The 13,301-nt window shown below is 39.3% G+C and overlaps 1 protein-coding gene across 1 annotated transcript in view; it reads left to right on the top strand.

The window, feature by feature from the left end:
- ADAMTS18 (ADAM metallopeptidase with thrombospondin type 1 motif 18) overlaps positions 1 to 13,301 on the top strand; it is a gene marked incomplete at its 5' end in the record, with an annotated part of 96,989 nt that overhangs the window by 40,016 nt on the left and 43,672 nt on the right. The window contains 5 exon segments of the mRNA XM_067539981.1: positions 601 to 706; positions 7,988 to 8,125; positions 9,486 to 9,639; positions 10,771 to 10,866; positions 11,846 to 11,994. Of these exon segments, the coding sequence (XP_067396082.1) occupies positions 601 to 706; positions 7,988 to 8,125; positions 9,486 to 9,639; positions 10,771 to 10,866; positions 11,846 to 11,994 (643 nt within the window).

Genomic DNA, 13,301 nt, shown 5'->3' with positions numbered 1-13,301 from the left:
AGAGCTAGGTATTGTTACAATGTTAGTTTTTTCTTTTAAAATTTTTAAAAAAAATTGAATTGCCAGTATTTTGGCCCCAGCAAAAGATGGCCAAAGAAACCTTCAGAGGACATCTTTTAGTATCTCCCCTGCATTCAGGGAATCTTCTCCACCCCTGATTTCATTTTACATTTCAAAAATACATCTGGGCCACACGGACCTTCTACGTCCTCCCTGAGTGACCGTGAGAAAGGCGCTGGCTCCTTTTAAATGGCTTTCTCAGTTGAATTGACTGATGTAGTCACCTGCCCTAAAAATGAAACTGTGTTAAAACTTGTGTAAGCCAGCAGCTGCAGAATGAATTCCTGCTAGATTGGGTCCAGTGTGTGCATCTGTAGATGTGTGTATAGGCAAATGTGTGCACTTCTCTATACATGATTCCCTTTATTATTAAAGATAGATCTGCCTACAATTCCTGATGCCCCAAAATGGCCATGAACTGAACTTTCCCCATGCACCAAAATAAGCATGTACTCATGAAAGCATGTAGTATCCAGCACAGTGAGAGGCATGTATCTTACAGTGTGTGAAATAACATTCCTTCTCCCTTTTTCCCCCTAGGCTTTGCCCCGATTAGTGGCATGTGCAGTAAATATCGTAGCTGTACCATCAATGAAGATACAGGGCTTGGCTTGGCTTTTACTATTGCCCATGAATCTGGACACAAGTAAGCTATTTTCCTCGTGAGTTCTTCCCCCTATATATATTATAGATATTTATGTTTATATATATTATAGATCATAGAAGATTAGAGTTGGAAGGGACCTCAGGAGGTCATCTAGTCCAACCCCCTGCTCAAAGCAAGACCAAACCCAACTAAATCATTCCAGCCAGGGCTTTGTCAAGCCTCACCTTAAAAACCTCTAAGGATGGAGATTCCACCACCTCCCTAGGTAACCCATTCCAGTGCTTCTCCACCCTCCCAGTGAAAAAGTTTTTCCTAATATCCAACCTAGACCTCCCCCACTGCAACTTGAGCCCATTGCTCCTTGTTCTGTCATCTGCCACCATTGAGAACAGCCTAGCTCCATCCTCCCTGGAATCCACTTTCAGGTAGTTAAAGGCTGTTATCAAATCCTCCCTCATGCTTCTCTTTTGCAGTCTAAACCTTTCCCTCCTATTGGTATATTATCTATAATACAGCTATGTATGGAAATTTAAAATCTGCTAAAATTATGAAAACCCCACTGAAAAATTCCATAGATCATTTACAGAGAGCAGTCATGTGGCTAGAAAAGGGGACCGTTAGAACTCCTGGGTCCTAGTCTTATTTTATATGTGTATCCTGTTTGAATACAACAGATGTGTCGTATTTGGTAATCATCCTAAATCTAAGTCATGATCATCCACTCATGTGCCGTGGGTTGAGGAGACCCTACTCTGGCACATCTTGCCTGCGGAACACATAAAGAGGGATGAATGCCACATCTAGCCCCTGGTCTTACCTCTGTGGGGTTCTATGGCAGCTCCTCTGCTGAATAAGAATTAGGGCTCCAGGGGATGCGAGGGGAGTGTCTTGGAGTATTAAGTGGAGGAACTGCTGCCCACGGCGCTGTTTTTCCTGGTTGTTATGGATATTCTAGTTGATAGCTGTGCCAAAGCAAATCTCGCCTGAGGTACCTGAAGTAACTCTGCAGCATGTGTATAGTCCCCCAGGGAAGGAGATCTTGTCCTGGTGTAGGACTGACTGCCTGGTTTTTGCCATAGAAGGAAGGGACACAGCAGATTGCAGTGTGGAAGACCTGCCCCTTTGTGGATGTGATTGAATGGTCTCTTTCCCAGCAGATCCTGGGATTCATTGGGTTTGGTGGAAGATAGTCGTTATAGAGGTTGCTAAGCCACTTGCCCCTTTCTTGCTGGTATTTCAACTGAACTTTGATGTCTATAGTAGAAACCTTCCCATTTTCCTAAGATCTGCTGATCTTCTGCCACTAGCATTAGGTGCCTGCCATTGATCTTCTCTTCTCTCAGATGTTGACATAGAGCATGTATTCAGAATTTCTCCTTTGTCAATGGCAGCGCTGCTGGATTCTGCTGTTCAGTTGTTACATGAATCCCTCTGATTCTGCATGACTGAACTGGGGCTATTCAGTTTTCATTGTATAAATATACTTTACAGCATACACTATGACCTAATGTCTACATGAGCGGCCCTTTCACAAGTTTCTGTACATTTGAAGGGAAACAAGGAATTAGGGAATAATCCGGCTCTTAATGAAGTCAGTGGGAGTTTTGCCAGTGATTTCAATGGGACCAAATAAGTAAAATATATAGGGCCTGATTCTCCTCACTTACATCAGCACAATTAACTTCAGTAGAGTTACTCCTGATATTCACAAATGTGAGAGCAGGATTAGGCCCATAACATAGAACATATGAGATTATTCTTCTCGTATCTTAATTCTCGTTCCTTCTTGTTTGTTTTTTTCATACTCTTTTAAATAATATATTTGTAGCTCTGTTAAGTTTTGCTTGTCATCTCTGCTGCTTTTCTAATCTTTATATTCTTTGGCTTCTTTTTGATTTACTTCTGTATTTCTGCATCCTGACAGGAAGGATGTCCTTCCAAACTAAATATAGCATCCTGGAAAGATTGCCATTTTTACTCTGCAATAACAGGTAGAAAATTTCCCTGCTGTCATTCATCCAGGCTTGTGTTTCTGAAAGAGTTTTGCATGGGGAAAAGTGGAATTTGGCAGCAATTGTGCCTGGAAGCAGACAATCCTTAGAAGTATTGCCTGATGATCTTATTAACAATCAGATAGTAATACTAGGTGGAAATGTGCATTTGAAACACAGATAAGATTTCTTCATATAAATGCAATGGACTTTATTGTTAGGCAATATTAAATTAAATAGTAATATTATATCTTTTTGAAAATCAAAATTACTACTAATTTAATCTCAGTTTAATTAACAGCTCCTGGTACACTCTAAAGATTTGCATTTCTGAAATGGTGATTCACAGGTATGACAACCATCCATAAATGAAAAAGTGTAGCAAGTTTAGTTTTATTTACAGGCCCATGGTCATGCATTGCACATAACTTGCAAAGCTGTGTATTATAGGAACTAGTGGCCTATATCAGTCTGTGAATTGGGGCCGAATGAGATGTATGTAAGAACAGAATGTGGTCCTTTACTTATAGTTGACCAATGGAATGGAATTTCCCTACCCCATACAGGGAGAATACTCCTGTAGCAGGATTCATCAGCTTTAGGGCAGGTTTGTGTCACTAGAGAAGTACAAAGTACAAATATAATTGAGGATCTGTCCTTGTAATCTCCAGTTATAATGGTTCTAAGCAAGAATCTTCCTTTATTTTAACACAGGTTTTATATGCAAATTTCCATTATTAAAGAGTATTGAGAGCAAAAAAGAAAACAATACCTTGTGGGAATGTCTGTAAGTTCAGGGCATTTCAAAGTATTGCTCACCTGACAGGCCAGTATGCATTCATAGTCAGCACAGTCCCTTGTGCATTCAGTGTCTTTTCAAGGGTATGTCTATATTGATGGTGGCACCGTTGGCGCCGCCGGATCGATACAAGCTACGTAGCTACTCCCATTGACTGCCGCCAAATTTCGCCAGCAGTGTAGACCAAGCCCAAGTTACGTATTATCTGACCCAACTCCCCTTATCTCGGTCCCATTGAAATTAAGGGAAAGTACAGATTTAGGTCTGAACTTCATTTTTGCTCCTCTCACTACACTGAACCCCCAGACTTGGGGATAGTTCAGACCTCTGTCCAAAACCTACTGTTTGTCTAATCTCTAATGATCCTGAACATAAATACTGAATTCATTAAAGCATGCAGTGTGTATCTGATAAACTGATGTGATTGCTCTGGAGTTGTTGAGGTTTATTATGAAAATACTAAACTAATGACTTCTTCCTATGAGTATTATATATTTGATTCCTAGAGAGTGACTATTATTGTTACACATTTTATGGTCGTCTTTCTAGTTTATGTTTTTACCTGAGAGTTTAATAGCTCTTTGGGGAGTCTATGGTCTGTTGTGTCATTGAGCATTAAATCTGTGGATTCTTTGGCTGCAAAACAAGGGAACTAAATTTTTATTCCACAAAGTATTAATAAAATATTTGCTCAACTGGAATTTTTTTGTCCATTTGCTGCGTGACTGATATTTCTCAGCAGGGCCAGAGCCTCAGCTAGTGGAAGCAGTATGATGACTTTGATGGGCCTACACTAATTCATAGCAGCTGAGCATCTAGCTCTGCCCCCCTCCCACACAACATTACATGCTCAAAACCATCAATGCCCCAACTGAAGAAAAAGACCGTGAAATTTCTATTCAAAATGCCCTGAAAGTCTCAGATGTACCATATATAAAATAAAGATAATGCAGAGAAACAAAAATATCTGAAACTATTAACTTTTGTGTAGCCATAAATTCCACATTTAGCATTTTAATGGGTGTTTTATTATTGCTTATATTATGGTAGTACCTACCCTGTTCAGGTCAGGACACCATTGCACTATACATCATGCAGAACATCTAGTAAGAGACACTCACACTCCCTTCACCAAAGAGCTACAGTCTAAACAGACAAGATATACAATGGGTGGAATGGGAAAGCAGGACAAAGAAAGATGAAGTGACTTGCCCAAGGTCCCAGATCGGGTAAGTGGCAGAGCCAGGAAGAGTATGTCTACACTGCACTCTAAGCCTGGGCTGTGCCTCAGGTTTGAGCCTAAGCCTCCCTTCTGTCCACACACAAATAAGTCTGACTAAAACCAGCAAGCACTCAGCAACCTGCTGGGGAGTTCTGCTGTGACTCAGGTCCAAGCCCTGTCATTTTGCAGTATGGATGCATTAGCACAGCCATGAGACCCAGGTCCAGCAATTGTAAGCCCAGGTTTATAAAGCAGTCTGGACATGCAAGCATGCACTTGAAAACACCAAGTCCACAGACCCGGGTTTACAATGCAGTGTAGATATACCTGAATCAAACACACATCTCCTAGCCCCCAGTCCAGTGCTCTATCCACTAGAGACACTGTCTGTGTTGCATGCTGGTTCATAGTTGACTGTAGCTGAAGGTGCGTAGGTAGCACCCCCTCAACTTAGTGTGGGAAGCTGAAGGTTCTCTATAAATAGATTATGAAGATTCACAGTCTTATAAACTCAGAAGAGACATACAGGGTGAAATTCTGGCCCCAGTTAGTGGGAGTTTTGCCATTGAATTTAGCGGGGACCAGTACTGCACCCAGGGTTTTGTTTTGCAGATTTAACATGTCCACTTGTAATTGTGAATAAGAGTTAGATTCAGCACTAGGGTAATTCAGTCCACATCAATTGTGTTACATTTGCTAGGGGTGTATACAGTTTAGCATTTGCAGTGGGTTATGAGTAGGCTTGGATGGATTAGATTTGTATGAGTAAAGGTCAATAAATGACAATTTCACCCTATACACACAAACCAATTTACAAAATATTGCCATAGATTAGGTGTTCTCAAACTTTTTTTGTTGGCATCCCCTTTGAACATATTTCAGGCTGTGATGACCCTCTCCCCAAAAAGTGATGATCCTGGCATGGCATGGGGGGGAGGGGCAGCTTGCAACCCCTCCCCCCCATAATAACCTCGCAACCTCCTGAGGGGTCATGATCCCTAGTTTGAGAACCACTGCTGCTAGATGATAACAGACATTTACAGATAGGCAGAGTAAGAAAAATGTTGCTTGAGAACTTATAACCATTTGATTTAAGGGTATTTATTTTGTATATTTTGACATGCGATGTTGGCAATTTGTGTTTTAATGGACATAAAGCTTTAACTTTTTTAATCTCATTTGTCATTCAATAATGATTGTCTTATCTCCCCTTTGGTCAGCCCCCTCCCAGCTCCCCTGAAATTTCCAGCAACTGTGAAAATGTAAATAGATAAAAAAAATTTAAAAAGCTTAAAAATAAACATTGATATTATCTATCAAAAGTATAAAAAAGAAAAATTGAATTCTAGCAAGCCTAATTATGAAAGTTAGCCAGGAAATGCTGCCCTCCCCCTGTGGTGGGAAGAACAGTGCCACTATATTGAAAGCCTTGTTCTCTTTATTATCCCTTTCCGTCTGATGTCAAACTTCTTCCCTCATGGCATTTACCTGCTCACATCTGAGTTCTGTACATCATTCAAGCAAGATGATCTCTGTTTTCAGTGTGCTGAAAATAGTCAGATGGTTTTAACAGCATCGAGATAGATAAAATCTGCCTGAAATAATGATGGAGGAGACGGTGTTCTCGCGTAGCCTGACAGGTGTGATCTTCACTGCTAATCCATTTAATGAAAAGGTTCCTGTGTTGATGAGTTGCTAGATGAAAAAAATACAGTCACAATGAGTATTATGTATAACTACAGAAATGAAAGAAGCTTCCAAAAAGTGTAGCATGAGTGCATCCCTCAAAGTGACATAAAATGGAAATCCTGTGGAAGTTTAGGTTGCAGATGTTATCAAAATGCTGTCAATGGATATGTCTTGGATTTTCTTGCTAGGTGTTATCATGAAATGTGTTGCTGTGTTGTGGTAATTGTTGAGCGCACAGACTCAGGAATTACTTCAACTGAATAATTAATATGATTACATTTTATATCACATTATTATTATTATTTGTGTTCCATTTTCACCGATGTTGTGCTAAGTACTATCCAAATATATGATGGCACAGTCCCTATGCAAAATCTAAGAAGACAAGCAATATATGAAGAGAAGGACAGAGGAGTAAAAACATATAGTCCAAGGAAAGGATTTTCAAAGTCACTTTAGCAGTCCCACTGAAAATCCCATTGACTTAAATGGGTGCAAAGTTAGGCTAATGCTGCACTGTCCCTTAAATGTCTCCGTGTCTAGCCATAATTTCAATAGAAGACTCTGTCTCACTGTGACATTGTCAACAGGAAAATGTGTCTTATGTCAGGATAGAGGGAGGACTCTGGTTTAATAGGTTGGATGTGGGACTCGCAGTCAGAATACTTGGTTGGTAATCCGGATTCTGACACTGAATTGCCATGTGTTGTGTCCAAATCTGTCATAATCTTCTTACAGGACCCATTCCCTCTGGAACTGTATAATATCAAGTGCCATTTAGTCTTTTTTAAATATTACAGAAAAAAAGAAAGAAATAAACCTGAAAAAGCACCTGTGAATAATACTATGAAGATGACTAAATGTGAAGAACTGTAATTTGGACTGAAATTGTTCATAATTTGCCCATTGTCTCAGGGTATTGCAGGGATCTTTGCACCTATTTATCTACAGAAGATACCCAGTACAGGCAATCATATGACAATTTTTCCTTACATTGCCTCAACAACTCTTTTCAGTGGGACTGTCACTACTGAGGAGAAAGGTAGTTATCTTCAGAACAGTTCAGTTTTTGACCTCTGCTGTGACGATTAACAAGGGTGGCAAATGTAACGGTGGGTTCTGTGATGTGACATAAAAAGTAATCTCTTCTAAGGAGAGGAATGAGCCCATCTTATTTCAAATGGGCCACCAAACAGCTGGGAGATGATAATTGTTTCATTAGCAAAGTGAATTGCAGGAAAGAGAACTTTATTGAGCATGCTGGGAAGCTGGTGTTATATGCTGGCGTTCTGGTGTTTGTGTACTGGCAATCTGGGACTTTGACTTATGTTGCTGAGGCTGAGGCCTCACCAAACTAGATTCCCCCTGAAACTCCACCCTCTTTGTCTAGTTCCATGTACTGTACAACAATAATACATTTCAATCCCTCCCAACCACTACCAATTAGTGACCATTGTTGTGTTCATTGATTTCTGGCTTGTACATCTTTTCATCCCTTTGTGGAGTTTGTTGATAGAATTACTGCTATAAAGTAACAGCGTTTCTTTCCCTCAGAAAGCTGTCTCTTGTTTCTGGCACTCTGTTTCGGTCGCTCTTCTCATTTGTGGTTCTCTTTCTAGCTTTGGTATGATTCACGATGGAGAAGGAAATCCCTGTAGAAAAGCTGAAGGTAACATTATGTCTCCCACGCTTACAGGAAACAATGGGGTGTTTTCCTGGTCTGTATGCAGCAGGCAGTATCTCAACAAATTTCTCAGGTAGGTCAGATATAAGTCAGGATCTTCCATAGAAGAGTGGCAACTCTTAGAATTGGCTTTCTGGTGCAAATACTTGTGATTAGAAATTAAAATTTTACTTTGGGGGTATGAATTTCATCTTTATGAAAACCAATGTACCAGATGAGCCCACAAACTTTGGCTTTTATTGGACGTGATACTATAGGCCTTTGTGCTGGCTGTCCTCATAGGAATGAATTTCATTCTCTATGACTATGCTGCAATATTCACTTGCATTTCAGTCTTTCCCCAAAAGTTCTTGTCAGACTGGTTTATTAGAATAATAATGGAAAGTGAATATAAAAGGGAAGCTGTCACAGTGGAAATGAATGAATAAATGTGGATTTTTTCCTGACCTAGTCATAGCTGATTCTCCTGCCTCCAATAAGCACATTTCTCTACAAAGCTGCTGGAAAAAAATGGTATGCCATTATTTCCCTAACACATTAGTACAAACTATGGATGCTGATAAAGGAGCAGCCTTTGGTTTTAGCATTTAGGATCACCAGAATTGCTATCTCTTCAACATAAATTCTTGCTTTTATTACATGATCCCCACAATGGCATAATATACATACATTACCATTGACTATAGGAGTGGACACTTAGAGACCAAACTGGTATGCCAGATCAGGAGAAAGGAAAGATGAGAGAGTATAGGTGATTTTGCCACAGTAAGCAATATTACTGTAATTACATAGGAAAATTATTAATCCACTTTGGGGCATTCAAGGATTCAGTATGGTACAACAGACAGCTGGAAGGCAAATTGTAGGTGGATTGAACTTCCATACTCATGGAACCACAAGCAGAAAGGGGGAAGAGTGATGGATAATAATATGCAGTTTTGGCCTTAACATGTGCCCAACCAGACATAAACACACAATCTAATTGGTCTGTCAACTAAAGCTCTATGGCCTTTTTGTATGGCCTTTCACATGAAGATAATGCAGAAATGAGACACTGCACATGCTGGCTCTGCATCAGATCCTATGTTCCACTTCTGGAAAGCATAGTCTAGGGGAGAGGAATAAAACAGATCTCCTTGCTCTTGGTTACACTCATACAAGGAAGGGAGAATAGGAAATTGACACCATTTGTATCTAATATTACCATAATCTTAGAACCTGGAAATTCCTGCTCCATAAAACTTTGCAAATCAGGCTACCAACAAGAAGTCAAGAGCTCTTGGCTCCTGCAGCAAATATTCTCATTCAGCGCTTGCCTACAAAGCTAGTGAAACTGTATAAACACTGTAGTGTTTTTCTGTTCTGTAGCAAATAGAAGTCTTTTTGATGAAAAGATCAACATCATGATTAATAAATATACATTCTCATTATAGTACAGCTCAAGCTGCTTGCCTGATTGATGAACCTAAACAAACAGGACAATATAAATACCCTGATAAACTGCCAGGGCAGATCTACGATGCTGATACCCAGTGCAAATGGCAATTTGGAATGAAAGCAAAACTATGCAACCTCCGATTTGTGAAGGTACCTGTTAATATCTTTTTGACAGCACTAGAACTGACATTAGAAAACTGCAATGTTCTATAAATGAGTGCGAGTAGTACAATGAGCAACAAACTCTGGATGATTTCTAAATTGGAAATTGCTTAGCATGCTTATATGCTTTGAAGGCACTATGTTGGGGAGCTGCACATTTCTAGGGGGAGTTTCAGAAGGGACTGTGCCTCTGAGATGCAGAATCTTTACAGAATCTACAAGAGGTTCAGGTTGAATGCACAAGCTTCAGCTTTCATTAGGATGCTACAGCGTGCTCTTTTCTTCAGTGACCAGGGCTGTGTAACTATCACTCAGGGGAAACTAAGAAGTGCTCCAGTTGTGTCACTTGTACACAGAGTGTAAGGCAAGGAAGATTTTATGTGCCCTTTCATTCCTTATGTATTTGCAAAAAGACCTGGCACAATCTAGCTCCTCATAAGATGATTTCAGGATAATAAAAATGCAGCTTTCCATCCTTAGCTTTTTGATGTAAGATGTAGTGATATTAACCCATTATTTATGTAGGTGGGTATTCTAGCCCCTTCGATTTCTTTAAGAAAGGTGGTCTGTTAAAATCACAATATTGTCATTCTGAAGATAAGTGCTGTCATCATCATTATTATTATTATTACTGCTATGCTGCAATATTTGGGATCATTTTATGTTAACGAGCATTTTGCCAGGTGACAACAATTTTTTTCTACACAGTGAATAAACTGAGAAGTGGGAGTGTACAGTGCAATGATGAGACTCTGTCTTTCCAAACCTTTCATGTGTGTTTCAGAAACTTGAATCTCTCCACATTTTTGGAAGGCCTGTAGACTTGTTCATGTTTTGCTCTTGGAGTTTTATTTGATATTTGGTTCTTTTATAGTCTCACCTTCAAAAGAAAAGAAAATAATGCAGAGAACCAAACTTGAAAATGTTCTAGAAATATGAAGTCAGTAGATCGGCATGTATCATTAGGCTATAAATCTTAGAACTAGTTTTTCTTTGTTCAGAAATGGGTCTAATTCACAGGGCTTTTGTGATAGCAAAAGCTTTGATGAAGTGTCACTCATAAAAACTTCTAGACATCAGAAAATAATGGGGGAATTCTCTGATTCTTTTTCCCCCCAGGATATATGCAAATCACTCTGGTGTCATAAAGTAGGTCATAGATGTGAGACAAAGTTCATGCCAGCAGCGGAAGGGACTGCTTGTGGCATAAGTATGGTAAGTTACTTAATTAGTGGAGCTACCGTATTCTAACTTGTATTAGAATATAGTGGACGAAGGGCCTGATCCTACTCTCATTGAAGTTGATGAAAAAATCCAAAGCTTTAAATGGAAGTTCACGCAAGGCTAAACTGAGGCATGGCAGAAGCAAACTGAGGTATGGCAGAAGCAGCATCCATTTTAGTGTAGTACCTGCTTAATTAGCCAGGAATGAATTTGGCCAACAGTCTATAGATATATTATCTTTATTGATCAGCCTATTAAAGGAAGTCTGAAGATATGATCATTTGCTTTACCATGACACTGTAATTTGAAGTATGAGAGATAATAATAATCGTTGCTATTGGTACATGTGATTCAGTAATTACTGATATTTTATTTTACTGTAATGTCATTTATATTAGATATTGTTGTAATTTTCAAGAGCCTGATTTGTTTCTTTGCTATATTTGAGTATTTTTCTTTGTTTATCCCTTTCTCTTATTGCAGTAACAGTAAATTAACAGCTAGAGGGGAAAATGGCCTCTAATTTTGATATGCCCAACTTTGAATGTCTGGGGCTAATTTAGAGGTGCTGGGCACCCATCAGCAGCTTTTAATGTCAGCTGGAGCTTTTGGTACTCAGCACATCTGAAAATCTGGACTAGGGTGTCTGGTGTTGACCATCCAAAATTGAGGCTCCCAAAATTAGAGGCCACTTTTGAAAATTTGGTCGTCAGCTATTTCAACCTAGTCAGAAACTCAAAGCTAGAAAAACGCTAGAGTTTTGCTTTACACATGTCATCTTGTTTATCTTGTTACTACCCAGGGGGAGGCCCAATCCTGTTAATACTTCCATGAGTCATCCCATTGAATTCGATGTAAAGAGTTAAATGAATGCCTAAGTGTTGGCAGTATTGGTACCTGGGTATTCTTCTCAGTAGCCTAGTAGATAGCATCAGCATTGATGGGATATTTGTTAACATTCTTTTGACAGTGGTGTCGAAGAGGTCAGTGTGTCAGGTACGGAGATCATGGACCCAAGCCAGTTAATGGCCAATGGTCTGTGTGGTCCAAGTGGTCTCAATGTTCTCGGACCTGTGGAGGTGGAGTAACCTATCAAGAGAGACACTGCAATAACCCAAAGTAAGACATTGATGTGGAAAGGTATTATTTTTATAATAATTATTTCTGATATTATAACAAAAAAGGGGAAAGAGTAGATTTTGTTGCAAATTCACATGGGGGTAACTGCTTCTGAGATTCTCCTTTCAGAGAGCTCCGCAATACACCATGATTAGTCAGTTACAAATCAGTAGGATGAAGAGCTCTGAAATGTGGAGAATATTCCAATATCAGGAACTAAGGGTCTGTCGAAAGCCCACTGAAATAAGTGAAAAGACACCCATTGACATCAATGGGTTTTAGATCAGTCCTGAATGAGTTTTAAATAGAACTGGTTGAAACTTATCAAAATGTTTAGAATCAAAAAGGGACAAAATTTGGCAAACAAAAAAAATCCCATTTTTTGACCAGTTCCAGTTTTAAAGTAGCTCTAATGTTTATTTTTAATTTATAGATTTCACTATAATATACATAGTATATATATGATCCTACACTACCTTCCCAGCTTTCACTTATGTGTATCTTAATTGGCATCTCTGCCCATAAGGCAAAGATTACATAAGAACGGCCATACTGGGTCAGATCAATGGTCCATCTAGTCCAATATCCTGTCTTCCGACAGTGACCAATGCCAGGTAGTTCAGAGGGAATGAATAGAACAGGTAATCATCAAGTGATCCATCCCATCAGCCATTCCCAGCCTCTGGCAACAGCAATCCCTGCCTATCCTGGCTAATAGCCAATCTGCAATGGCGTGTAGATTGAATAAACCCTCTCATTGCCTAGTTCAGATGCGGGATGAAGGGCTATCAATCCAATACCTTTCCCAAGTATTCAATTCACTTTAGCTTGGAGGAAAGAGAAGTTCACTGGTTTATTCTGCACACATCTCTAGACCGGCATAGACACATGTGCTCCATCGTAGCCAATAAAATGATTATTTAAACCATGGCCAGTAAAAAAACAGACAAAATATGACAAATTTTATATGAAACTGTAAATTAGTATACACATCTACAATGTAATGTTAGAGTAGTAATATCCATACTTCACATTGTATATTATGGGAATATATGCGTTACTTATAACAGTTTCTGTTGCCTTTTAATTAATGGAACTAATCCTTAAAAATCTATGGCAGGGCACTTGCTTAACTTTTTCTGTTGTGTCTCAGTGTTATAGACGCAGGATTCATGGTATATATGAATTCACTGCAGTCTCTAGACATGCAAAGAGGGGTTCTCAGTGGAGAGAGAGTCACAAACATTTGAATTTTTTTTTTACATTGGTCCTTTTGTGTCACAATTTTAATGCCGGTAGATAGATTT

This window comes from Emydura macquarii, unplaced genomic scaffold (assembly GCF_026122565.2).
Source record: "Emydura macquarii macquarii isolate MOO-44397 ecotype Brisbane River unplaced genomic scaffold, CSIRO-AGI_Emac_v2 contig_561, whole genome shotgun sequence".
NCBI lineage: Eukaryota > Metazoa > Chordata > Testudines > Chelidae > Emydura > Emydura macquarii.
The sequence above is the reverse complement of the archived record's forward strand: the minus strand, read 5'-3'. Positions and strand labels throughout refer to the sequence as shown.